The sequence below is a fragment of the Trachinotus anak genome, unplaced genomic scaffold (genome assembly GCF_046630095.1).
Source record: "Trachinotus anak isolate AG129_WGS33_773 ecotype Australia unplaced genomic scaffold, CSIRO_AGI_Tana_v1 ptg000009l, whole genome shotgun sequence".
Lineage (NCBI taxonomy): Eukaryota > Metazoa > Chordata > Actinopteri > Carangiformes > Carangidae > Trachinotus > Trachinotus anak.
The window spans coordinates 22,543,066-22,570,648 of NW_027273860.1; the positions used below are offsets into that span (position 1 = coordinate 22,543,066).

General features: G+C 38.7%; 1 protein-coding gene across 3 annotated transcripts in view; it reads left to right on the top strand.

Annotated features, from left to right (window-relative positions):
• olfm3a (olfactomedin 3a) overlaps positions 1 to 27,583 on the top strand; it is a 52,488-nt gene that overhangs the window by 10,974 nt on the left and 13,931 nt on the right. For 2 of the 3 annotated variants that reach the window (XM_071485870.1, XM_071485872.1), the window contains exons 2-6: positions 13,139 to 13,282; positions 13,607 to 13,762; positions 14,746 to 14,965; positions 16,721 to 16,827; positions 17,159 to 27,372. In XM_071485870.1, the coding sequence (XP_071341971.1) occupies positions 13,139 to 13,282; positions 13,607 to 13,762; positions 14,746 to 14,965; positions 16,721 to 16,827; positions 17,159 to 17,836 (1,305 nt within the window). In that variant the 3' untranslated portion in view covers positions 17,837 to 27,372. Of the gene's footprint in view, positions 1 to 2,965; positions 3,063 to 13,138; positions 13,283 to 13,606; positions 13,763 to 14,745; positions 14,966 to 16,720; positions 16,828 to 17,158; positions 27,373 to 27,583 lie in introns of all 3 variants that reach the window. The other variant, XM_071485873.1, reaches the window with a different exon arrangement.

The window sequence follows — 27,583 nt, forward strand, 5'->3', positions numbered from 1 at the left end:
AATGGCTGTGCACGGACGCTCCCCATCCAACCTGATGGAGCTTGAGCACTTCTGCAAAGAAGAATGGGAGAAACTGCCCAAAAATAGGTGTGCCAAGCTTGTAGTATCATACTCAAAAAGACTTGAGGCTGTAATTGCTGCCAAAGGTGCTTCAACAAAGTACTGAGCAAAGGCTGTGAATGTTTTTAAATTTGCAAAAGGAGGTTGGGACCTAACACCAACAAAGTCACGTGTGACCTGGGTGACTCAAGCACCCTGATAAAGGCACCCGTCACCAAGTAATCGTCCTACAGATCTCCTATGTCTCATCTACATTCTGAGTGACAGTGAACTCTGCTGGTCATCCAGAATTCATAGAACCATAGTTACATCCATAACTCTTGTTCTATTTCATTCTTCCCAACTGTCAGAGACAGTATGTAATACCTGAATGATGCATACCAACAAGGTTATGAGGGATCCTCACTCACCGTGCCACTGCTGCAGACTCAAGGAGCAGATCGAACTGCTGTCACCGCTGGATGGGGGTGGCAACATTACCCTCCTGTTGAATCCTCTTCTACTCCGGGGTCATGCTGCTGTAATATGTGTAAACTGTGGTTTGGCATTGCCTTGCCATAAATATAGTATCTATTGTGTGTATCTTTCCTGAGAATATAGATTTCATCTAAGATATGGCCATAGGTGATCATAATGTTTTAAAAAATATATTTTTTACGTTGTTTAGGATCACGTGAGAGCAACAGTACACATAGTCTCCACCGTTAATTCATTTTAAAGGGATTTCTCTTTTTTTACGATGCAATTAAAAAATAAACAGAACAAGAAAAGGGTGAACTGGGTATCTTAAAAAAATAAATAAAAATAGATAAAAGAATTAAATAAACAAGCTTAAACAAAAGAAGGGTGTGTCAGGGAAATATACATTGTCCATTCCTTCCAGATGTCCTCAAATTTGGATTGCTAAATCATCATGGAGAAAGTGATTCTTTCCATTACATATATTTAATGAGTGATATCGTACCAGTCCTCTGTAGATGGGGTGTCTGGCTTAAGCCATTTCTTTGTGATTGCTTTTCTAGCAGCTACACTTAGTATTACAAATAAATATTTTGTTTTAATGCTTATAGATGTTGAGCATACAAGCCAAAAAAGAAGGATGTCCCAGTTAAATGTAATGTTTGTCCCAAATATGATCACTAGTTCTGAATAAATCTTACACCAAAATGTTTTGGAACAAAACAAGTTAATGATTGGTTTCCTGGGAGCCACACCTCCCCCAGAAGCTGGTGTAATAAAATATCTCCTAAAACAATTCCAGCGAAACGATCTCCATGAGGTTTAGCTTGATATTCTCCAATGAAATTCACAATATTTTGTCTAGATTTCCTCTGAAATGCAGCTGTTAGTTTCCCTTTCCCCTTTTAGTTTCATGTAAGTCGTATTTACTGTTTTAATCTCTTGAAGCCCTCTATAAAGTCTAGTGATTACCTCAAGCCCAGAATCTGTCCTGTAAGCACTAATAAAAACTTTTAATAGGCCATTTTCAAATGCCTTTTGACTTTGTAGCATAAAACTGTATGTGATGACGTGGTGATCATAATTATACGATTGTATACAAAAAGGACTTTATATTGTTATGCAGGCTAAGTTATTGATACCACCTGAAACTCTTTGGATTCTGGAAACTGGATTTTCTCCGTGATGAGGGAGATAGTGAGCCACAAGAGGTCCTGATTGCTTCTTTCAAGGGGAGGGAACCCATCCATTTCTTCTCCTTAGTGCAGGTTCACTGGTGTGGTTGGATTTATCATAACCCCATACTAACATTGACTTACTAATAGGCTGCACCCAGAAGAAAATTTATGCTCATATTGTTTGGTTGCATAAAAGTGCACTGATTAAGACATTTGCTTCTTGTATAGATGCCGGCTGCTAAGTTGTAAAAAATGTTTTTTCTACAAGTATGCTATATACAGTGTGTTTAACTTAAGTGTGTGTGTTTGTGTGTGTGTGTGCATGTGGGTGTATGTGTGTGTAAAGTGTGAGTGAAAGGGAGAGTGGTGGTGTGTATGTGGCATCATATTTGCTGCGTGCTACTCTGCAATTCAAGTCAATATGCTTTCTTGGTATGAACCATAATTTTACAATTATTAAACAATATTTTTATACTGTAATTATATGATTTTATTACTGCTATTTTTGTTTCGTTATAATTTTTGTTATTCATGATGGTTCGAAAACATTTCCTGTATTTTCTTTCCATAAAGAAACCATAATTACTATAAACATATTATTTCTATTCCTTACACTTCTGCATTAGTGTTTCTGGTTTTGCAAAGGTTAGAAAAAAGACAACCTCCCAAAATGTATGTGTTTACCCTCCAAACTTTTCAAATGTCAAGTATCACTCTTGTCTGTCTCTATATGTCAGCCCTGTGACAGACTGGTGTCCTGTCCAGGGTGTACCCTGCCCTCGCCCAATGTCAGCTGGGATTGGCTCTTCAAAATCAATGAAAAATCACATCTGCCTTATCTCAAAATTTTGCACCCACGTTCAGCTCTCAGGAGAAGAAATTCCACCAATGCTCTCTACAGCAATAGTGTATATTACAGCTTGAAAAGTCCACAAACTAGCTCCCACTAAATATTACATATTTACAGCACATGCCTATATATCCTGCTGTTATTTGAACTAACAAATTTAGGCACATCCTCTGAAAGTTGCTGAGACACAAGTCATTAACTTAAAGTACAGAAAGTAAGTTTAAGCAAAGAAGTAGCAAATAAAAGTACGCTGACCATACTAATGTGATGGTATCTTAGAGTTTAAAGCAATATTTTGATGGTGTACATTTTATCCAAGTAGATTTTATAATTGAAATTATTGTCTGTTGCTCTGGTGAAACTGAACATCCATAAGTTATGCATCATCTTTAGACACACTCTCTTGCTTCTGTCTCAGGATGAAGGCTGAAGTGGAAATACAGCTTTAACCAGCATGCAGACAACACTGCCAAGCATAATTAGAGGGAGAAAATTCAAGAGCAAGAAATAATCAGGTGAACTGCCTTTGCTGCAACATTTTGCAACATGTGACCTTGTCTAAGTACAGATTCTGTGACATTAATTAATATGGCAGCAATGTCCCTTTTCAAGAGTTGAAATCTGTTGAGTTTCTTGTGCAGTACTAATGAGCACGCTCTAACTTTACAAGCACTTGACAAACACTGAGAAGGTGTCAAGACATGTACATGTAGATGACACAGATTTAATTTGCACATGAATTTAAGGGTGCTTATTCCAGCATATTGCTCCACCACAATTGTGAAAGTAATAAGTAAAAATTCCAATTACTGGGCCTCCTCAGGTAAAACATATCTGGAAACAGTAATGCTTAGGATGAGGCTGCTTAAAATGTTTCAAAATACAAAATACATAATACAGTATTCACTAGCATACACCTTATATCATCTTGTGTTTTAATTTTGCCTACACAGTTTTACTCCACTGACTCCAGCGTTGTGGTGTTGAGTGTGGACATTTCTCTAATGACAAGGAATTAGGGTACAAAGACTTATTGAAGCTTTAGACATCCTCAAACCTGGCTTTATATCAGCACACTGAGAAATAACTATGTGGCACTGTCACAGCTGCTTAGTATTCGGCTTATGTATGCATGTGCCATTCAGTTTGGCCTGGAGCTGTCCACTGGCTTTACTGCACCGATAATGTTTGATGACTGTTTCATTATCATCCTCCATGGTACATGTCGTCTTGTTCAGTCAGAAGACTCGTTGATGCACACCCTAGGGAAGAAGCAGGAGGGTGTGAACATGAAAATACTGTAGCTCATTCAGAGGCTGTCTGGGGCAGAATGTGCCGAGCTTCTGCAGAATTATCTATTCAATCTTCTCTTCACTGGGGTCAAAACAGGCAAGACGGCGGGCACGCCTCTAGGAAATTAATCTCCCTGCATGCCTTTCATCACAGTCACATCTGAGAGAAAAGATGGCTTTCTCTTTTGCTGTCTCTTTTCCCCTCCCCCGTGCCTTGCAGAGAATGCAGCATCTCTTTGTTAGTATCTTTGCCTGGGACCTTTTTGACCTCAGAATTATTGCTGCCAGGATTGCTGTTGCTGCTTTGTTTAGGGGTGTTACCATTTGTCATAGCTGTCTTAGACATCTGCATCTGTCTGGTTGCAGAGCTGGCTAAACATGTGAGTTCATCCTCCACTGCCATTAGAGCTAAAATGTTAACTCATTTAACCAGTGTGATCATCAGTTATAGTACTGACATGCACATTCCACTTCACTTGCTTCCAATACCTTTGTGGCTTTTTGTTTGGGCAGGTTGATCGATGATTCGATAGATAGCATCTGTTTAGGTCTTTGTCTGTGGCAGGAAGGACAGCAGTATTATTGTGATATGAGATTTAGTTTTGTTGCCATCACTGGCACTTGGATTTGTTTCTAAATTTATTAACTGGGCTTTTTCATGTTTTAATGTGACAAAATTCCAATTTTAAGATCCTGGTTTAAGAACAGACTGACTCAAAGCAAAGTAGATTCAGAACATCATTGTGGTGAAAATGAATCACCAGTTTTGATGTTCTTTAATGTTCTTTAATGTAATGGACAGAAATATCCAGTTGAGACAAAGAGTGAAGTAGTAAAGGCATTCATGACTTCAGTGAGTTATTTCCAAACAGCACTTTATTATACACTATATGTCCATTTGTGGCCTCTCTCCAGCTCCAGCTGATGCTTTATCAAGGCTATATTCATAACGGACTGATTTCTTCCATTGCTCCTGACAAGCTTTTAATTTTTTAGCACCACGCTCACCTGTGGTATCCTTCTGGGGAGTCGCTCACATTGCCAGACTCATAGTGCTGCAGCGTAGGAAATGGAATCAGCCATTATGACACTGGCAAAAGAAATAAGATCAAGAGACCAAGGCTTTACACAGCTGGGTGGAGATTATTGCTGTTGCTGTGAATCTTTGCAGTGCCTAAAACAGATCTCCTTAGCACTAAACAGAGATGTTTCTCTACTAGAGTCCAACTAGTTTTGCATGCAGGAGTGCAAAGAGCAGCAAAATCTTGCAGTGATTTCAAAGAAATGTTAATGAAGTTTAGTAAGTTACTGGTGTAGAAAATACTCAAAAGTATATAAAGTAAGTCAGAACATCCTCAGAATGAAAACTGCTCTTTTATCTAAAAGCGGTAAAAATATTGATAGAGAAAGAATTATCTTTTCAATACAAATAAAACTACAAGAAGATCAAACAACATCCATTCAGTTTTATTCCCTCACTGACCCCCTGTGTCTTTCCCTAAATCACACTAACAGATTGATAAGGACAAAGTTAATGGTAAGTGTGCAATAGAAAAAATAAGGAAAAATACATGTTCATGACAGAATAACAAACCAAAAATGGATTCAATGAGGTGTGTAATTGGCCGAATATCTGTCTGCGGGGAAGAGTATGAATCATACAGGTGTCTTTCACAGGGAGGAGTTCATCATATTGTTTACACTGGGTAAGTGCTCTTTTGCTATTTACGTGTACATCAAGTGGGAGATATTCCACTCTTTGACCTACTGGTGGAGCTACACAGCAAGTCAGGGGACCACCAAGTCATTAAGATTCATCCTCTGCGGACTATGAATGTCTGAAAAAAATGACGACTCATCCAATAGTTGTTAAGATGTTTCAGCTTGGACCAAAGTGGTGAAGTGGTGACACAACTGGCCTTTAACTCACATCCATACAGCATACTGCAACATCAATAAATTCAACAACACAGACACATAGCACAAACCACAAATCTGTTGCTGGGTACAAGACAATAATATATAAAACTGAGCATGACGATGCAATCATATGAACAGTACTGTAAATGTCACACACTGAGGCATGAAAAGGACAAATCACAGTTTTGTCAGGTTGCCTCATAAAAGTACAGGGACGAGAAGTTGGACTGACCCTGTGTGCAGCAATAAAAGTAACAAAGTCATGATCATTCATTATTGCAGGCTACTTGACTGTCCAATCTTTAAGTCAGTGAGTTATGTTAGAGCATTCAGTAGTGGAGGCTTGTTTTTCAAATGACTGCCCATGTTACATAACTATGTTGGATGTTGGGTGGACACCGTAACATGAACAATAATGTAACAACTCTGACCTGTCTGACGATTATAGGGTTACATTTTTGTTAAGACTGTCACAGAGATATAGAGGCAGTTCTGCAGCATGTTTGGCAGGTCATAATAGCTGATGTTATTGTATTATACTGTGTCATATTGTAAGGTGTTTCTGTTATTGTCTTAATATTTTTATGTCTCCACGCTGGCGACAGCTGTGGTTGGAGGCATTATGTATTCGGGTTGTCTGTACATCCCACTTTCATGAACACGATATCTCAGGAACACCTTGAGGGAATTTATTTAAATTTGGGACAAACAGGATGACATTTGTATATCTAAAAGGTCAAGGGTCAACTTCTGTAGTATAAATGCAAAAACTATTTTCTGGCCATAAATAAACACTGAAACTCAGGAACAGAAGGGGAGTTTGTGATTGTATTTCACACTTGGTAAACTCATGACTTTGGGTGTCCACTTGAAACTTCTTTCTTCTGTGCTGTTGGTTTGGAGATATGTGTGAAGCCTCATTTTAGAATTTGTCGCTTGTTTGCAGCAACATCCATATTTTAAGCTTCAACTTTGTGTAGCTTAGTTCATTTAATCTTCAAAAAAGTCCTCATGAGTTGAAAAGTTACAAATGAAGAAATACTAAAAGAGATGTAAAAAAAGTTTAAGGTATTCATTTATAAAGTATAAAAATTAACTAAGATCTTGCCACAGGGTTTTGACTGTAAACATATTGACCACTGGCACAAAATATTGTTTATTGGCATTTTTATTGATGAGTGCTGCATATCAGTCTTCATAAAGCCATTAGTCAAACCCTGGCAAAGAGAGACCAGGAGCATGAGGAAAATAAACGTGTCTTGGCAACTGGTTGTGTTTGTGTGTGCTGTGTGTACTGTACGTAACCAGTCGTGTGTGTGTGTGTGTGTGTGTGTGTGTGTGTGTGTGTGTGTGTGTGTGTGTGTGTGTGTGTGTGTGTGTGTGATGCCTGTGCAGAGAGCAGAACTCTTCTGGGTGGCTGGGGAGAGCTTTAAGCTGCTGGATGCTGTTTTGTGAGGATGATTAATGACTAGACTTTGGCGAGCAACTCCGTGAAACCATTGTAGCCTTGGTGCCTCATCTTCTTCTATCTAACAAAGTGAGAGATAGAAAATATTGAAAAACATTCACTTCATTTTCACCTCATCAACAAACACTGTTTCATGAGTAAAATACAATATTATTGAACTGCACAAGGTAAAACATGTTCTCCATGTACAGGTATGAAACAGTCATAATTCAAATAAACCATGTCAGCCAGTGCTTGATACATGATAACACTATTTTATGTCTGTGCTGTCATGTATAAGTGATTTTTAAGTCCATCTCAGCATCACTGAGATGGACTTGACTGCCAATGCCACAGATGAGCCTAACTCCGTGTATTCCCTCTATCCATTCCTCCTCATCTCCTACATTTTCTCTTCAGTGCACGTTAGTGCCCTCCCTGTTTATCCCTCACCTCATCTCATCATCTTATGCTTACTGTCTTTGTACCTCTGTGTAGTGATATATCTCCCTGCATGCCTACTCTTTCCCTTTACCTCTTTTTTTCTAATTGACAGTTAAGTAATCTTTCTTGATTGTCTGCATTGTCCTCTTTTCTTATTTTTTTCAGCTACTGTTTATATACATAATCACATCTTCAACTCTTCTGTTTGTTCATAAACTCCCCTTCTCATGCCACTGGGATGACAAGGTTTACCAGCAGAGTGGCAAAATAGATAAATATTTATATGAATACGAAGGCATCTTCAGGCTTGTCTGTTTTTGCTTGATTGAAGCATCAGCTAAATCTCTGTGTTGCTCGAAAGTGAATGGCCACATGTCATATGAATAACTGAGAAAAAGTACTTGAAGTTACTTAAAGTTACTCAAAGTTCATGTCTCCAGTTTTCAAATTTGTACAACACTTAAAACACTTATTTTTGGCCAGATTGGCCAGAAACTTCTCCTGCAGTTATAACATATTGGTATGCTAGTGACATAGTAGTAGAAACGTTTTATTTTACCATAATCATATTATAAAACATGATTTTAAAAAATCTTGAGCATGTCATAAGCGGGTTTATAACTGACTACAACCCATGCAATTGTGAAAATAAAACACCCACCCATAAGTGAAATTGACAGTTTGTTAAATCCCTTTCCTGACCAGCTATGGTCTAATCCATAGACAGTATATAATAATGGATGTAGCCAATGCGTGTTTTAAACCTGCATTCTATCTTATGACCATCAGCAGGCAACGCCACTGGCAAAAAGAAGTCAGATTGTATTAAAGTCTATAGGACTATAAACTTGATTTATTACCTCAGTGAATACAATTTTTTTCAAGTCTTCTTCAATACAACATGATGTTCATTTCTGGTTGGACTGCAACAGTGAGGCCAGACCCTACAATGGCGAATGTCCCTGACTGGCTGACTGATCACATTTCAACCTCTGGTCAGCCAAATGTCATGTGATGGGACCGTGTCTGTGTGGATATCAACCATGAGCTTAGGGCTACACCTCTTTTACTCATGTCACTGAACCGCCCTGGTTTCCCATGAGGAAAACACAAACTCTAATACCTATCTTTAGATCCTTCATTGTCAGTTTTCAAAGACAGCAACAGTTAATAAATATTTGTCTTTATGTTATTGATTTAAGCAAATATAGAAATAGCCTTGTAATTAATTACAAATTCTCAAAAAACCTCTATCAGTGTGTTATTGTATGATTACAACACTGTGCATGTTGCTATTGTTAAAATTCATACCAGATATGCTTCTTAAAAACCATCAACAAATTTAAAGGAAGAGCTTCATTAATACCTTTATTGCACATTAAAAAAAGGGATACACCGATTGTGAAATTCTGGGCAGATACCAATGTTTAGAATAACAATTTGGCCGATGCGGAACGCTTTTTTATGTTGCAAAGAAAAAAAGACATCAATATAAAAAATAACTGAACTGTTTTAAAGTGTTTCAGCTCAACACACTGTCTTTGAATAATCACAAATTAAATTAAATTATACTAATTTATGAAATTACTTTTAATGAAATTTTTGTTTTGTTTTTCAATTAGAAGAATTTTTTAAATAGTACAAAAAACTTTTGTGAAAAGTAAATTAGATGTAGTTAAATACAATCACAAAATGTATACACAATTAGAAAAGCAGTAAATCATAAAATAAATAAATCATAAATTATGAATAAGTACAAACATAAATAGGGCTGTCTTTCACGTCTTGCGTTTTTCACACAATAAAATGTTACCTTTAAGCACAAACCAACAGTCACCTGTCAGTCAATCACCACTACCTCACCGTTGGCCCGTGCGCCCCTGCTCTCTTGCTCTGTGTGTAACCAGCACTCTCTCTACCGTGTGTCTCATGTACAGAACCAGCAGCAGGCCTTATCCATCAGATTTGTGTACATATAGTTTTTGCGTGTTGTTTAACTTCCTCATCGAAGTCGTGGTCCTTATACTGGGATCCAGTGAGGTTGCAATGCAGAAAATGGGATTTCGGTCAATTTGATCAAAGCGTTTGTGTACAGCTTCTAATAATTTGGCCTTTGTTGTTTTGACACTATGGTCTGTGTCAGCCTCCTTGCCTGCTTAAAAGACATTTCAGGGCTCTCACTGAGGGGATGACATCTGCATGTCTCAGATGAGCTGACTTCTCTTGTCAGTTGTTCAAACAGGGAGAGAGGTGTAATAATGTTTTCAACAAATCCCCACGGGTGCCCAGTGTGAGTATGCCACATGTTTTGGGTTTCATCCTGCAGGCACGAGGAATCACAACACATCCTACAAACTACATATCGTGGATCTTTCTCCAAGACACTAAAATACTCCCACACGGAGACATATCTTTCACTTTTAGCTGAAAACAAACTAGTGAACACAGCACACCTTGCCCTTTTACTCATGCCAGGTCTCGTGTCCAACCAGTGGCTGTTACTGATGTTACTATAACCTGCTGGCAAATGATGGCAAATAACAGCAATAACAATTTAGCCAGCACAAAGCTGACAGATAAACATCAGCATTTGCCATCAGTGAATGTCATCCTTTTTGCTGATAGGCCGATGGCAGTTAACAAGGTGAATGTCTGATACCGATATACAGCCAATAAATCAGTGCATCCCTAATTAAAACAACGTTCATTTCAACAATTTACAAGACTGGAAATCATTGAAGTGCTGTCAGGGCAAGCAAGTCAAGAGGTACTTGTCTAAATAAAGCTAGATAATAAATAATAATAATGATAAGGCTGAAAATAGGTTAGGTTAGGTTTAATCAGTTAGAACAATACTGAATATTTGTCCCATAAAGGATCTGATGCCTGTTTGCATTCATCATGTGATTTACTGCCTACCTGTGATGTATTGGGTATTGTCCTTCGGAGCCAGCTTGCCTTCCAGCCATTGTGTCTGTCGTTTCTGTCATTTTCATGGTTGTAGCTGTGTCCCGTTGACAAAGGCTGGAGTTAGTCAAGTGGAGCAGACAGGACCCTTTCTTGGAGGTTTGTGCATGTACATTGAGGATAATCTTGGAATCCTTGTGTGTTTGGCAAACTGTTCTTAACTCGACTTTTCAGTTTTGATTTTGCAGCATTATATGCATGCGCATACCTGTGTAAAACTAAATGCACATTAAGCGTTTAGAGGCAGCAGTAGCAAATAATCAAGCAAATTACACAGATTTATCTTCTCTGCAAGATCTGCAGTAAGTTTGAGACAGAATATTGTTAAAGTAGTAGACCAGCTCCTTTCAGGAATAGATCAGTACAAAGGTTGCGGGCGAGACAAAGAGAGAGGGAGAGTGATGATGCTTGCGTCCAAAGCAGAGACATAGGTAGTTAGCTAAAAGTTAGCAGTGTAGCTGTGAATGTACAGTGCGGTGTATGTGTACTTGAGGCTCTTTGTCAATAAATAAATGCTACTGCGTCTCCCCTATGCTTCCCAACTACAGTCCAGACGAGGAGCCAGGAAAGGTTAACAATACTGAGGCAGGAAAATGCAGGATTCAGTGAAGAATAATCCTAAAACCTCTTCAGTTAAGATGTTCAGGCAGAAAGCAGCAGGACAGTCCCTGAATTTATGAGAGATTTGCTATAGCTACTGTCATGAAAAGATTTGTTTTAGTCTGGTTGTTGGTTCAGTAAACACTAAGGTGGTGTGGACTGCTCGGCCCTGCTTTCCTGTCAGTAAATATCTCTGCTCGCCACTGCTGGAAAGATGTATTAAGAATGTAATAAATGAAAGAGTTAAATACTGCAGTGCTCAATTTACAGTCAACTGCAACCTAGTATATGGCTGGTCAATGTGCGAAATTGACGACATATTTTAAAATTGTTGTGCAACCGCTGTAAACAACCAAACACCAAACACATAAATTAAAGACAAAGACTGTGCTGTGTCTTTGGCTATATTTACTTATAAAATGATCATTCAGAGAGAAAGCTAGAAGTGATAGAATATCTTTATTTTGTTTCTCACACAGAACAGCACCTCTGTTTGTTCCCTCAGTTTGACATGTAGAACTGGACATACTGGTATTTTAAAACAAAGCCTCATTGTGAGTTGCTTCCATCTGTTATGTAAAAGTTAGTGCATTCCATGTTTATACAAATTCATCACCTCCTGTAATTGTTTGAAATTAAAAGCCCTCTAGCGTTTCAGTGGACAGAAACCCTTTATTTCTTAACACGGCTTGTATTGTTATGCTGCAGTCAGCGTAATGTCTCATCTGGGGTTACTGGCATTTCTGTTGTTTACATGCTATTCAGATCTGCTAGTTTTTTTGCTTAGCAGTAACTGATGGCTTCTCCAATGGTTGAAAAATGAACGCTCAGTAAGTAAGTCAGTCAGGGGCTTTATAGGGCCGGCCCTGTTGTTGGGGGTAAAGTATGGGTGTAAGTATGGGTGTCTGGCACCATGAGGTGTTACTATACATCAGTATAACAAGATAGATGTTTGTGGTGTATGAGCCAATCCTGAGATCAGAAATAAACTCTGTTTTTCTAGTTAGTATGGAGGCAGTTTGCACAGACATACAATGGTTGACCAGCAAACCTTTCCTAACAATGCTGAGCTCCTTTTTACAGTACAATACCATGTACAAGAACTACCTGTTATAAATCTGCAAGCAAGGAGCAGAAAGCCTTCGGGCATTTTAAAGTGGAGGCAACCACATGCCTATAAATGATAATTAAGAGCTGAGAGAAGGCCTGGCTTCTCTAACCTCTTCCTAAGAAAATCTTTTTTTATCTATAAGTTACAGCAAGTTTCCCCTTCATCTTTTTGTCAAATGTATTCATTTGTGCTTAGAAGGAGAATTTGCTGGAAATCCAGATGCCTAAATGTTTGTAATGAAGGTATTACCTCAGTAAAGTAGCACCAAATGTACTAGTTTGGGGATGAGACTAATGAGTGTGTTTATCCACTGTGAGAAACGGGATGTTTATCTGTGTTCATTTTAAAAGCATCCAAAATCAAAAACAATGGCTTTTTATGTGGTTTAAAGTCCACATCAGAATATGTGCCACAGATGAATTTACATCATGAAGTATAAATGTTACTAATATAAACACAAAAACAAAGTGGACCCAACACTGAACCTTGGGGCACACCTTTGTCTCTGCATGTCTGTAGGTGTAGCAGTCATATATCAGACCTATGGAGACATACAATTATCATTATTATTATTATATAAAAAATGTTATTGTTCATAATCATATGCAGTATATGTAGCTACACACCACTGATGGGGTCTGCACAGGTTTTTACAAAATGGACACATTTGTAGCAGTATGTCTTTGTTGCTACGCTTAGACTTACTTGATATTAACAGCTTTCAAAAGAGAACCAGTATCACAATGAATATTACAGACCTCATAATCTAAAGCCTGTGTAACTTTAGTGTGTATTTGGTTGTATTAACAGACTATTGCCCCAAAGGAGGGCTGGCAGGTGTACAGCTCAGCCCAGGATGCTGATGGGCGCTGTATCTGCACTGTGGTGGCCCCAGAACAGAGCCTCTGCTCCAGAGATGCAAAGAGCAGACAGCTCCGCCAGCTACTAGAGAAGGTAAGCACAAGTAATGGGGAATGTTTACTACCCCATTGCAGCATATACACACATAGGCACACAGTCTTATTTTAAAGGGGGGAAGGATAGAGGAATAACGTTTTATTGCTCCTTTAGGTACACTGCTACACTGCTGCTAGACTTTTCCATGTTTGTTCTTTTTCAAGAGTAGCTTGTTACACATCAAGGTTCATGGAAGTCATCCAAGTGCCTTTCTATTAGTTGCAGAAAAATGAAGAAGGGAAGGCATCATCTATTCACTTCAGTTAACTATGCAACTAAACTAAATTAGTGCACAATTTATCTTGGCTTGTTTTATTGCAGGTGCAGAACATGTCTCAGTCCATTGAGGTTCTGAACCTACGAACTCAGAGGGATTTCCAATATGTCATGAAGATGGAAAACCAGATGAAGGGCCTGAGGACCAAGTTCAGACAGATTGAGGATGACAGGAAATCCATCATGGCCAGGAACTTCCAGGTATTGTACAGTCATGTTCAGTCAATATCCTGGTTTAATCAAATGGTCAAAGGATCTTTTCTATTCACTTTTTTACTCATTCAACTTAATTATATTTATGCAGTAATAATTACACAAGTGCCATTTATACCATGGACATGCTTTTGAGCATTAGTCAGCTGTTTGTTTTTCTTAATTATATTTCAAAAAAGAGAACTACATAATGTGGGCATATTAATGGCCTGGATCAGATTCAAAACAGAAAATGTTACTGGTAATTGGTATGCACCATGGACCAGTGCTCCATTAAGATACCCTGTATGTTACATTTACATTTAGCCTCTGTTGTTTGAGGTTTAAATCAGTGCATCTGGCTGATAACTACCCAACAGAATAGAATAGATACTTCATTGTCCCCTTGGGGAAACTTTTTCCCAGTGAGTGAACATGTCATCCTCCACTGGCATGACCATACGACCAGACAAAATAAAATACTTAAACATTTCACCCAGTCAACAAACAGTAAATACACCAGTCACATCAGTGTTCGTATTGCACATGGCTCCATCCAAATGTAGGCTTTCTTTGCGTTTTACACAGCCATTAATCCTGTATAAGACAAGATTCTTTGTCAGTTTGTGGATCTTTTATGTATACAAGTAAACGAACAGTGCATACACTACAGAATATTTAGAAGCTCTCTAATTTAGAAAGCACGTACATCTGTGGCTGTCTCAGAGGCTGTTTTGCTGCTGCACTTGCCCTGTGTGGATTACACTGGACAGCTGGTATGGGATTGGGAATACCTCTGGTGTGGCTGGTTGCTAGACACTGAATGAGTTGGAAAAATAACTGTGCTGAACATGGCAGGAATATCAGATATAAAGACATGGATTACCATCAACATATCTGAATATCATATGAGCGTTGTATCAAAGTATAGCATTGCACCATCACTCCTCTCTCTGTTTTCCAATTCTGCTGTTGTCATTGCTGCTTTGCAGGAGCTTAAGGACAAGATGGATGAGCTGAAGCCATTGATCCCTGTGCTGGAGCAGTACAAGATGGATGCTGTGCTCATCTCTCAGTTCAAGGAGGAGATCAGGAATCTATCAGCAGTGCTGACAGGAATCCAGGAGGAACTTGGGGCCTATGACTATGATGAGCTCTACCAGCGAGTCCTGCGGTTGGACAACAGGCTGCGTAGCTGCATGGGCAAACTAAGTGAGTAGTTAACACTACAGGCAGCTAGATTTTAGAATTAGTTTTAAAATTAAGACAGTTAATTTTACTGTTATTTAAGTAAGCTGACATATTCTAGAAATGTGTGCGGCATTATAAAGTGTGCATTATTTTATACAATCTATTCAGAGATAGCACTGGCAATGGATTGATTCAATTAGAGCACTAGCACAAATGGCCAAATTTTCACAGCCATTTTGTTGCCATAGTAACAATATGGTTTGCTGTTGTTTTGCTGCTGCAGAAGAACATAACCAATGTAAAAAATGTAAATAAAAATTATTAAATTGTACATCTTGACAGCCTTTCTTGTGGTTTGAAGCATAAGGCTGCAAAAAGTCTGTTCTTTGTTCATTCCAAGGCACCATCCAGGCTACCTTTGAAAACCTACTTTCAGTTGCTGCAATGATTTTCTTTGCAATGATTTATTTGTACACATCCCACACCAATATTTGTTTCCTTCAAAATGTGTTCAAGGGCACCATGACTTCGCCTCAATTCAGCTTATGCAGATGAAGAAACTAATTTGTCTCTGTTCTTGTGGACTATTTGGTGCATTGACAGCCTTTGGCTCTTCAAACACTAAAATGTGCAAAATCCTAAAAAAAGCTATCATGCTGTAGCTAATCGCCTTTATGGTAATGGGCAAAAAGGAGGCTATTTGTGGCCTTAATATCTACAACCACAGCTTACACTACAGAAGTCATCTGTATCACCATCTGGTACGCTGCTGCCACGGAGAGGGACAATAACAGACTGCAGCGTATCATCCACTCTGCTGAGAAGGTGATTGGCTGCAATCTTCCGTCCCTCCAGGACCTGTACGCCTCAAGGACTCTGAGGCGTGCAGGGAAGATTGTAGCTGACTCCTCCCACCCTGGACACAAACTCTTTGAGACACTCCCCTCTGGCAGGAGGCTGCGGTCCTTCAGGACCAAAACCTCTCGCCACAAAAATAGCTTCTTCCCATCTGCTATTAGCCTCATCAACAAGGCTAGAGAGCCCCACTGTTGCTGATCAATTGCACCAATCACCAGAAAAAATTCCTTGTATGTGAAAACATACTTGGCAATAAAACTGATTCTGATTCTGATTCTGATTCTGATCAAATTATTACTTAGTCAGCTAATCAGTTATTAATTGTGTTGCCCAAAGGTGCTAAATAAGACCAAACATTGAACAAAAACTGAAGAAACTCCACTAGAAAAAGATACTGAAGATGAAGAAGTTTTATGAACACTATTGACAGAGAAAGAGTCTGTCTTGTAGACAGAGAAAGTCTGGTAGAGTTTGTACATATTAGCCCACTCTTTTACATAGCTGAATGTACGTACACTGCTGCTGAAGCACACCTTCATTTTACTGTAAGTAAAGACTAACTTTCATTTGTTAATTGTGCTCACAACAAATCTGTTGTAGTTAACCAAAATAATCTAAAGTAATCTAAAATAATATGTAAATATTTTTATGTAGGTTTGTCTATTAATTGAGTCTTTTACTTTTTTAAGCCTTGAGAAAGTTATGTTATAGACATAAGAAATCTGAGTTGCCTTTAGATACAAACAGTAGTTGCACCATTGTGCTTCAAGTTAAATAAAGCAGCTTGCTGCCAGTGCTATCTTAGTATGCACAGAGGCCACACTCTCTGGTGGCACAAGCATGAAATTGGCTTGAGAAATCTAGTTAGAGACAAAAACCACCACAGCACATCTTATTGCTGCATTTCTTTATTAACAGCATGTGGAAAATTAATGAAAATCACTGGACCTGTTACAATAAAGACATCTGGAACCCGGTTTGGGGCATGGATGACTGATCCTCTAGCATCATCCAGAAACAACAGGGTGAGTTATGAAAGTGAGGAGTGCTTTCCAAGGGCTGTGCATTATGTACAATATCTGTGATAATGTTTTCAGATCAGGCAGAATATCACAACAGCTGGAGACAGGACAGACTGTTATCATGGAATGGCTTTTTTTTGGTAGTTTTTTATGTGAAGTAGTAGTAACAATAGTAGTAGTGATGTCTCTGGAGTTTGTTATGAAGTAATTTTCATATTCATATTTTTAAAATCAGTGTCTAGGAAATTAGTTTTGATAATTTAACAGGATAGATCAGATATGAGCTGGGATAACCAACCATTTTCTTTCTCTCTCTTCACTCTCTGTGATGTAGGTTTGGTATATGGACAGTTACACCAACAGCAAAAGTGTGCGTGAGTATAAGACAATGGAGGACTTTGTAGTAGGAGTAGTTTCTCGAACCTACAGCCTCCCATTTAAATGGGAGGGAACCAATCACATTGTGTACAATGGATCGCTTTACTACAATAAGTACCAGAGCAACATTATTGTCAAGTACAGCTTTGAGACAGGCCGTGTGTTGGCCCAGAGAGCTTTGGAATTCGCTGGCTTCCACAACATGTACCCATATACATGGGGAGGATACTCTGACATTGATGTCATGGCTGATGAACTGGGAATGTGGGTTGTGTACGCGACAAATCAAAATGCTGGAAATGTTGTCATCTCCCAGATCGACCCTGACACCCTGCAGGTCCTGAAGACTTGGAACACTGAATACTCTAAAAGAAATGCGGGGGAATCATTCATGATCTGTGGGACGCTCTACATCACTAACTCTCACCTGTCAGGAGCAAAGGTTTACTATGCTTACTCCACCAAGACATCAGCCTATGAGTACATAGATATTCCTTTCCACAACCAGTACTTTCATATCTCCATGCTTGACTACAATGCCAGAGAGAGAGCACTGTATGCCTGGAATAATGGACACCAGGTAATATTTAATGTTACCCTCTTTCATATCATAAAAACTGATGATGACTCTTAGATATCATGTTACTTTTCCAACTACAACTAAAGCACCATCATTTGTTATAAAAGGACCTCCTAATAATCATGTTTTCTTTTGTCGAAAGTGGACTATGGTATCTTTGCTTGCCAATACTTGAACTTTTCTAATTTGTGGCTCTGGATTTTTGGCTGTTTTGAGCATGGACATCAATGACTTGACACTGGAAAACATATTATACATTTTTTACTCTTTTCAATTGCTGCTGATCAGACTGGTATGCCTTATTTGCTGGGTGTTGGGTCTTCCAGCCAAAGACTCTTGATAGATGTTGCATGAAATGTCCATAATTTGTCTGCAGTGATTTCCTATGATATAGCTGTGTTTTTCGTGCTTACAGTGTTTGCATTCTGTCTATTTAAAAGTCTATTTAAAAGTATTCAAACTTCAAGGCAACCTCTCCTGCATATTAGCTACCATGTAAAACTAGCTGATAATAAAATATAGTAGCCAATCTTTTAAAGATGGGCCTGTAATATGTTATATGTAATCTGTTATGTATGTCTCTGTGGAAGAAGAACATTTGTATTTTTTATAAAACAAAACCATAGAATATCTGTGCATTTTCATGAAATTAAAAGTATTATACATTTCATTAAAATGGTTGTGGCTGGTAAAATTGGTATCTGCCATGAGTTAATGGTGAATTTTAGCACTCAGCCCTATTCTATGATTTCAGCCAATCACAGTCATGAAACTATGATTCCCTGTGTGAATTATTGGCGCCACTTCCATCCATTTCACTTAATTGGCATCAGTAAGAATTAACTGAGGAAATTAATGATGTGAGAACACAACCTCACTCTTTAAACGAGACAATGTCATCAGCTCTGCCTTCACCTACTGAGGGGAGGGGAGGACACCTGAAGAAGTAGCCTCAGACAAAAAGCTACAGAGTAGAGGGACAGGTTTGTGCACTGCAAAAAAGCAATTTCAAGAAAGTAAAACAGCCTTTGATCCAGGAAATTAGTCTTATTTTTTTGTCTAAAAAGAAAAGTAATCTTATCAAGCATGTTTTGCATTAGAAAAGTAATCTCATTTTAAGAAAATACATCCAATTTTGTCCTAATAAGATATCCCAGCTAATATTGAGCTAATATCAACTATGAACTATGAACTAGTAATAAGCTATAATAATGTTTTACATAATATCTCAGCAGAGGAACAGGATTGTTTTCCTTATTTTAAGAGTAAGAACATTTGTACAACTTCTAAATTTAAGAATCTTGTGAAACATCAATAATAAAAGTTGGTCTATTTTCCTCATTTCCAGTGCTTTCTGACTGTCAGAACAGAACTTGCTGCTTCACATTTCACTTATTAAGATGATCTACACAACACACACTGCATATTACAAATGTCCATGCTCAACAAAAACTGCATAGCTCACAAACACATAACAAAAATTGAAAGGACTCTTAGACTGCATTCTGACTGAGTCACAACAATGCATGTGGTTCATGCAGTAGGATCCTGCAAGCATCGTCATTATCACATATGAAAACAGGCTGTTTGAGACTACGTCTAAATACGGCATCAAGATTCCATTTGAAGTAGGGTTTAGCTCTCTCTCTCTCTCTCTCTCTCTCTCTCTGTTGCTCATACATTACATCTCCCTCTCTCTTGCAGTGTTTTCAGTTCAGGTCCTCTAAGGTGGCTGATTAAACAGCCAATTCACTGATTTAGCATTACTTTATGAGCTAGCAGGGGTAGCATTTACTTATCAGCTCTTGTTGGTCAATAAGAAATTCCAATGCAAATGCGTCAAGATGCACAACTTCAACAAACAATATTTGAGTCACAGTTTCCCCCCCCAGAGAGAACCACATCAAACAATCATATCTCCCAGATAATATTTCATGGGGACATATGTCATATCCTTGTGACTAAAACTGTAATATTAAATGAAATCTACAAGGTTACTGATAGATATCAGGTCATTTGCTTGTGTTTGGAATTTCATTCACACAGCCTGCACTTACTGGCAATGCCTTCTTTAAATCCACAAAGCTCATGCTGAGCTAAAGTGTCTCCACATATCGAAACTAATGCTCCAAATATTTCATGTTCACCATTCCCAATTTGATTTTTAACACCTTCATATGGAATTACTAAGTCCTCATGCAACCTTACCAAAATTACATCAACTCCACATTCAGAGAGTCAGTTGCAGCTAGTTTTGATCTGTAATTAGGATAATGTTTCCCAATGTATAATAAAACATAAGCAACTTATTCTTGGAAGCATGAGACCCAAAAGGGTTGCAAATTTCAGTTTCATCTGTATAAAGGATTATTTGTAAAGCAGAGGGCCAGGCTGAAAATAAAGGGTGTGATTTCATGAGTTTTCCATCTATGATGTCAAACAAATACCCACTTCTGGATTTCTGTAGCTCATCTATCATGTGTAAGACTTTGGATAGGACAATAACTGTTCCAAACTTTTGATCAGAGGTATGTAATTAAAACATTTACTTGTTGTTCTCTATAACAAAGTAAGGTCTAAAGTACCTTGAGATAATGTATATTATGATTTGGCGCTATACAAATAAAATTGAATTGAATTGAATTAAGACCTAAAGTGTTTAAATCCAATGCCTGAATCGTCGTTGATGAAGATCAAATGAGTTGGAAAATAAAAATATAACTTACCCAGAGATTGTCTACGGATAAATAAATTATCAGACATCTTCATAATTACACGTCAGACATACTAATGTTAGCTTCTAGTTCAGACAGTATGACAGCTATGTGTTGTCAAGCAAAAGAAAACGGTTCTCAGATGCAAAATAATAGAATTTTAATCATGTGATAAAACATGCAAATAATCGCAATTAACTATTGAAATTCAGCGATTGATCACAATTAAGAAAATAAGAATCATTTGACACAACTACGCTTTGATAAAATAAACCACTGGGGAACATTAATGCAGTTATCAATCCTATGATGGGGAATTAAAATTGAATACAAAATATGGATTTATCTAGACCATGTTGACCAGTTGTGTTGCAGTAAAATGGTAACTGTAGGAAATAAACAAGCATAAGTGTATAAGCACACAGCAAAACTAAAAACATACACAATCCACATGATACTCACCACAGAATAGGATTAATTACAGGTACCAATACAGACAGGCTACATTCAGAGTGAGAGGTAGGCCTATGCCTATGATAGTTCACATCAAGAGCACTCAAGGGACATTTAATGTCAAAATGTTAACATTGCCTAATTTCTACAACCAAATGTGATATGCAGATAGTCACAGGTGAACAAATGTTAATAAGAAGAAGAAGATAAACCTGTGAAAGATGGTGTTTTTCCCCTGCAGTCAACACAATAGCAGTAGCTTGTCTGGTAAGAATGTTGCAACTGGAGTCATCCTTTTAAAAATGATTAACCTGTATCATAAGTGTGTCTGTGTAATATCTCACTGAACTCTTCATTTTGATTAAGAGTAAATTTACTGCATGTTATTGCACGCTGAAGAAAACTATAGGCTTACCTTAGCTTGGCATGATGCAGAGGGCCCATCTGCAGACGTGCTTGGAAAATCCAGGATATTCAAAGTTGTATTTAAGCATCAACAGTCTGGGTCAAGGCAGGGGGCCGTGGAGAGGTACAGGTGCCATCATCAAGGCCAGAGTACAGTATTAGCTGACCTGAATGCCCATATGCTGTTAATGTTTCTGTCCACTCCTGTCTTGAGGTCACTCTTGTCTTTTCTCTCCTTGATCTAATGCTGCCACTGTCAATGTTTTCAGAATGGGTTCTTTGAATATGATACCAAAGTGCATTGTAGACTCTATACTCTTTGGTACCAACCATCAATTCCACAAACAACGGGAAAATCACATGCAACTCAAACCCCAAACTTCATTAAAGAGATCTTTTCTCCCACAACCACAACCACAATCTCCTGTATTTTGACACTTTGATGTAATGTGGTAATATATCCAAAATAAACACAAAGTGGGAGATTGGTCCAAATGTGGTCATAGAACCTTATTCAGAAAAAACACAATCTCTGCCTCACAATGTCTGCCTTTTCACAGAAAAATAACAAGTATACAAGAGTGCCCACTTCTTTTCCACATTTCCAGCAAGTGTTATTGTCAAGTAGTTTTAGTTTTGCTAGTTTGCAGGGAGTCCAATAGCTTCTATTGATTATTTTATTTAATCTCCTGTGAATAAGTATGCCAAGATATGGTTTTCCATTTATCATCAGTTTTTTTGTTGTACCAGGCTTTAGCTGTGGCATTTGGATTGGACCTTGTTATTTGATGTAGCATCATCCAAGTTTCCCAGGAGAAGGCTAGCATTGGATTTTGAAATGGGACTGGTCTGCCTTGTTGAGTCAAGAATCCCCCAATAAATTGTAATAATTCCTTCTCAACAGGGAAAAAAATACAAAAAATATCCCATCAGCTGGTCTTAATTAAATCAAAAAATGGCTCATGCAGAGAAAGTAATAGGATAAGTAGGATTGATATTCCCACTGCTCCTCCGTGTACACATCACGTATCTGATTGGATGGCTGACTGCTTATTCATATAGTAGGAGCATCAGTGAGAGTCTGCACAATGACCACACACATCTTTATCTTTGATATGGTTTGCTCTCATGTCATCATATAAGTGGTAACTTATGCCCTTTCTCATCAAGTTGTAAATGTTGTCTGCATGTCAGGTAGTGTGTTTGAGGGCAATGTTAAAATACAGTGTTCAATGGCACCCTTGTCGGAGTTCACCTTAAATTAGAAATTCCTATTAAGTTAGAGAGTGTGGAGATGGTTTGACTGCTGTGGTAAGAACTAAGCCTAAAAGGCACATGTTGTACCAGTTGAGCCACAGGGGTGCACCATCACAGACAGACTGTCTTTCTTAATTTGTTTTTCACACGGAGTACAGCCTCCATCTGGGAACCACAATGGTTTAGCCTTTATATACTTCCAGCTCCATATCATAACAGACTTTTATGAGAGGCAAGTATTTATGTCTAACTTCCTTTGTTTGATATGTAGAATTGGTCGTAGCAGTTAGTACAAAGCCTTGTTACCAATGACTTCTCTCCCTCCCTCTCTCCTGCTCTCTCTGATCGGTGTGTCTTATGTTAAGATCTTCCTCTGCCTCCTTTAGTAATAATGATACATGTAGAAACATTTTTTAATTTGCTGTAATGGAGGTGAGGCTCAGTGAAGTGGAAGTGCTCCTCTGCTTTCCTGCAGTTCCTGAGCAGCCAGGAAACCAGAGTGGCTCTGTAGACTTCCTGTAACAAAAGATGTAGCCCTAAGCCCCGGTCGGCATCCATACACAGTCCAGTCATGTTCCAGATTTATATCCAGTTGTTTGAAAAAAGTCGCTAAATGTAGTAACAACGTGCTAAATTAGCAACACTGCAAACTATAAACATCCCTAATACAACCTGTTTGCACCACAAACTCAGAGGCACTCGACTGACTACTGGTGGAAATATCATCAGTCAGTCAGTCAAGGACATTTGAGGTTATAGGGATGGCCTGCTGTTGTTGTCCAGCCAAAAAAGCTTTCCTTTAACATACTATTCCCCTTTTCTCACAATAAGAGGCCATTACCATACCTTTTTGTGTATTTTAACAGAGAGGGACAGGTGAGATTTTTCTGTGGTTCCTTTTCGTTGATCAAGAGGTGGCTGCTGCACAATTTCAACTAAATTAATGGAAGTTCCCAAGAAAAGTAATTTTGTTCACATGCTGTAATGACTAGTTGGTATCTGTCAATAATCCTACTGAGCTCATAATTAATTTCAAATTGACATCCTTCTGGATCAGGCCCACAAACCATGCATTGCATTGAAACCTTGAATTCCCTGTAAAACTCTTACATTGAAGGGCTTACACTCAGAGGCTTCAGTTGCCACTTTGTTTTCTGTGTTATCTGTGCAGATTTGATTTGCCCTGTGATGTATGCCTATTCTCTCAGAACCTGGGAAATTAAAGTGTGTGCTGCAGTAATGTAATTTCCTTGAAGTCAAGGAAAGGGGGCAGGAAAAAAACCCACCAGTCTTCCTGTGACAAAACACGACCTCCATCTTGGCTCACGTATTGACAGAAGACACTTACATTTCTTGGATAAATACTAATTGTATTGTGAAATCTCACCCCTCTACTCCCCAAAGGCCTAAAGTAATATACATTTTATCAGAGACATCCACAACCACTTTGCTGACATTAGAGTTTAGGTGCCATGGTACGGTGGCAATCAAATGCTAATTTTTTTTGCCTTGTTTATTGCTCTCTCTGCCTGCCTTTTTCTCAATCTCCTGCTCTCTTTCTGCCTGTCTATTGTGTAAGTTTCATCACTTTGAAAAAAGGCTGGAAAATTACCCCCCATGGAGAGGGTAGAGTATAGAATTGTCATTTTTGGTTTTGCATGGTTCTCAAGCTCACCATCACTTCTGTTCAGCATACTGTCTCTAGGAATCAGTTTTTACAATAATTTAATGATTACATTAACGCACACTTTATACAGTTTCTTTGGCTTCTCTTTGATACTGAATTAAGATTAGCTGTACAGAACTGTGATGAACCTTGATGAGACCATGTGAGGGATTAATCTTCACTGTAGGATGAAAAAATAACTGTCATCTGTGATTCAAGCTCCTGTGTCATCATGAGATCAGTACAGTCCAAGTGATGAACAGATGTAAACACACTGGTCTCTATGTACAATAAATATTAGCGTAAGAAAGCTGTTCAGTGTGACAGATTTACCAGAGTCTGAAAGAATGGGTCCTTGATCTCAGACATAGGTAGACCAAAACAGGTTTCTCATTTATAGCCAACAGCTGTCAACTTTTCTGCCATCAGTTGCTGGAAGGTTTTATCTGCTGTAGTTGTAATTAAGCTTAAGTTAGCTAACGAGCTTTTTGAAAACATTGCTGTTTTGAAAGGGGTCTTCCTAAATGTCAACCCAGGCTCCTAGAAATTATGTTTACACACAACTAATTTGCAAGCGCAAATATGTTTTGTAGGAAACATAACTGAGACCTCATTGCAATTTGTATAAACACAATGAGAAAATGCTGTTAATATACACTATATTGCCAAAAGTATTCACTCACCCATCCAGATATTTGAAATCAGGTGTTCCAATCACCTCCATGGCCACAGGTGTATAAAATCAAGCACCTAGGCATGCAGACTGTTTCTACAAACATTTGTGAAAGAATGGGTCACTCTCAGGAGCTCAGTGAATTCCGGCATGGTACTGTAATAGGATGCCACCTGTGCAACAAGTCGTGAAATTTCCTTGCTCCTAAATATTCCACAGTCAACTGTCAGCGGTATTATAACAAAGTGGAAGCGATTGGGAACGACAGCAACTGAGCCACGAAGTGGTAGGCCACGTAAACTGACGGAGCAGGGTCAGCGGATGTTGAGGCGCATAGTGCCTCACCAACGTGTGTCGCCAACTTTCTGCAGAGTCAATCGCTACAGACCTCCAAACTTCATGTGGCCTTCAGATTAGCTCAAGAACAGTGCGTAGAGAGCTTCATGGAATGGGTTTCCACGGCCGAGCAGCTGCATCCAAGCCGTACATCACCAAGTGCAATGCAAAGTGTTGGATGCAGTGGTGTAAAGCACCACTGGACTCTAGAGCAGTGGAGACGCGTTCTCTGGAGTGATGAATTGCGTTTCTCCATCTGGCAATCTGACGGACGAGTCTGGGTTTGGCAGTTGCCAGGAGAACAGTACTTGTCTGACTGCATTGTGCCAAGTGTAAAGTTTGGTGGAGGGGGAATTATGTGGGGTTGTTTCTCAGGAGCTGGGCTTGGCCCCTTACTTCCAGTGAAAGGAACTCTGAATGCTTCAGCACACCAAGAGATTTTGGACAATGATGCTCCCAACTTTGTGGGAACAGTTTGGAGATGGCCCCTTCCTCTTCCAACATGACTGTGCACCAGTGCACAAAGCAAGGTCCATAAAGACATGGATGAGAGAGTTTGGTGTGAATGAACTTGACTGGCCTGCACAGAGTCCTGACGTCAACCCGATATAATGCCTTTGGGATGAATTAGAGCGGAGACTGAGAGCCAGACCTTCTCGTCCAACATCAGTGTGTGACCTCACAAATGCGCTTTTGGAAAAATGGTCACAAATTCCCAGAAACACACTCCTGAGCCTTGTGGACAGCCTTCCCAGAAGAGTTGAAGCTGTTATAGCTGCAAAGGGTGGACCGACATCATATTAACCCCTATGGATTAAGAATGGAATGTCACTTAAATTCATATGCGAGTCAAGGCAGGTGAGCGAATACTTTTGGCAATATAGCGTATGTATAACAAGTCACAAATACGTTGATACTGAACGTATCAGTTCACATCATTATCATGTTGATGGACAACATGTATGCTTTCCACCAAAACTGCAGCACAATTATTGAACTGTTTTATGGTTATGTTTGGACTATCGCATCTCTTGCTTCAGCTTTGGGAAAGATCCTGGTCTGGGTGAATACAGAAAAAGTTCAGTCATTTCATTCAGAAACGCACTGCTGCCACGCCAGAAAAAAAAAAAAAAATCTAAAAAAGTTTGTTGTTATAAAAATGTTTTTCAAGTTAAAACAATATATTTTCACTTTATTACAACATACAAAGTTATCATGTTATAAGAAAATAATATTTATATTGTTATAACATGAAACATTTCACATATTGTTAAAACATTTCACGTTTTAATGTGATTACTTCCAACTCATTTTTGAAAGAGGAACAGTGTACCAAAAGTAGGGAGCAAGGAATATGCCTTATTTACAGGATTTAATCAAGTTCTATTTCATGCTTGGGTTGAGACAAGGAGAGACTCTGCTGTTGTGACACAAACAACCCCTCTCTCCTGCCATAGTGAGGTAGACAATGAGCTAAAACCTTTCTCCAAGCTGGAGAAATAGCACTGGTTTCTATATGCAGCCAGCTGTGAATCAAGTGCACAGGGACCATCTACAGAGTGAAACACCAAAAACAAATAGGCTTACAACAAAAATATTCAGTATCTTCCTTGTGATACACTATAGTGTCTCAAAAATCACTTCACGCCAACTCCTGTTGGCTATACACATAATTTGGAAAACTGTGCTTTTTCATAATTTAGGGGAATTTGTATTAGGATTAATATTTAATATCCTCCTTCTCATACACTATATTGTCACAATAATCACTTCACACATGAACATTCTCCCTGTTGGCTGTTGGCTATACTACAACACTTAATACATGAAAGCCACAAAGTGTTGTAGTACAACAGACAGGAGAACCATAGCGATTGATTTTTGTGACACATCAGTGAATAAGACTTATGTGAGAAAGCCCAACATGTGAAACGCCACCTACTGGTGAAACGGCAGTAACGCGGTCTGAACAGGTCAGGACATGCTCAGTCACACTGACAAGCAGCAGACCAGCTAGTGAGCAGACTGAAGCTGCAGGGACTCTCTGTGTGTGTTTCCCATATCCTGTGTGCGTTCTTGAGGAAATGTAAGTGATTTCTACCTCCTTAGTGATGGATATTTTGATTATTATTGCAGTTTGTGTTAAATGGAAATACTGTATATTGTGTGAGTTGAGTTAGCTTGAGTAGCTAAGTGGCCTGTAGCTCATAGTTGTTAGCGCTGCCCCTTGCTGGCACTGCAGCTAATTTTGGATGCCTGTGATGGCCTAATAATGACGAATGTTTAGTTTGTAATGC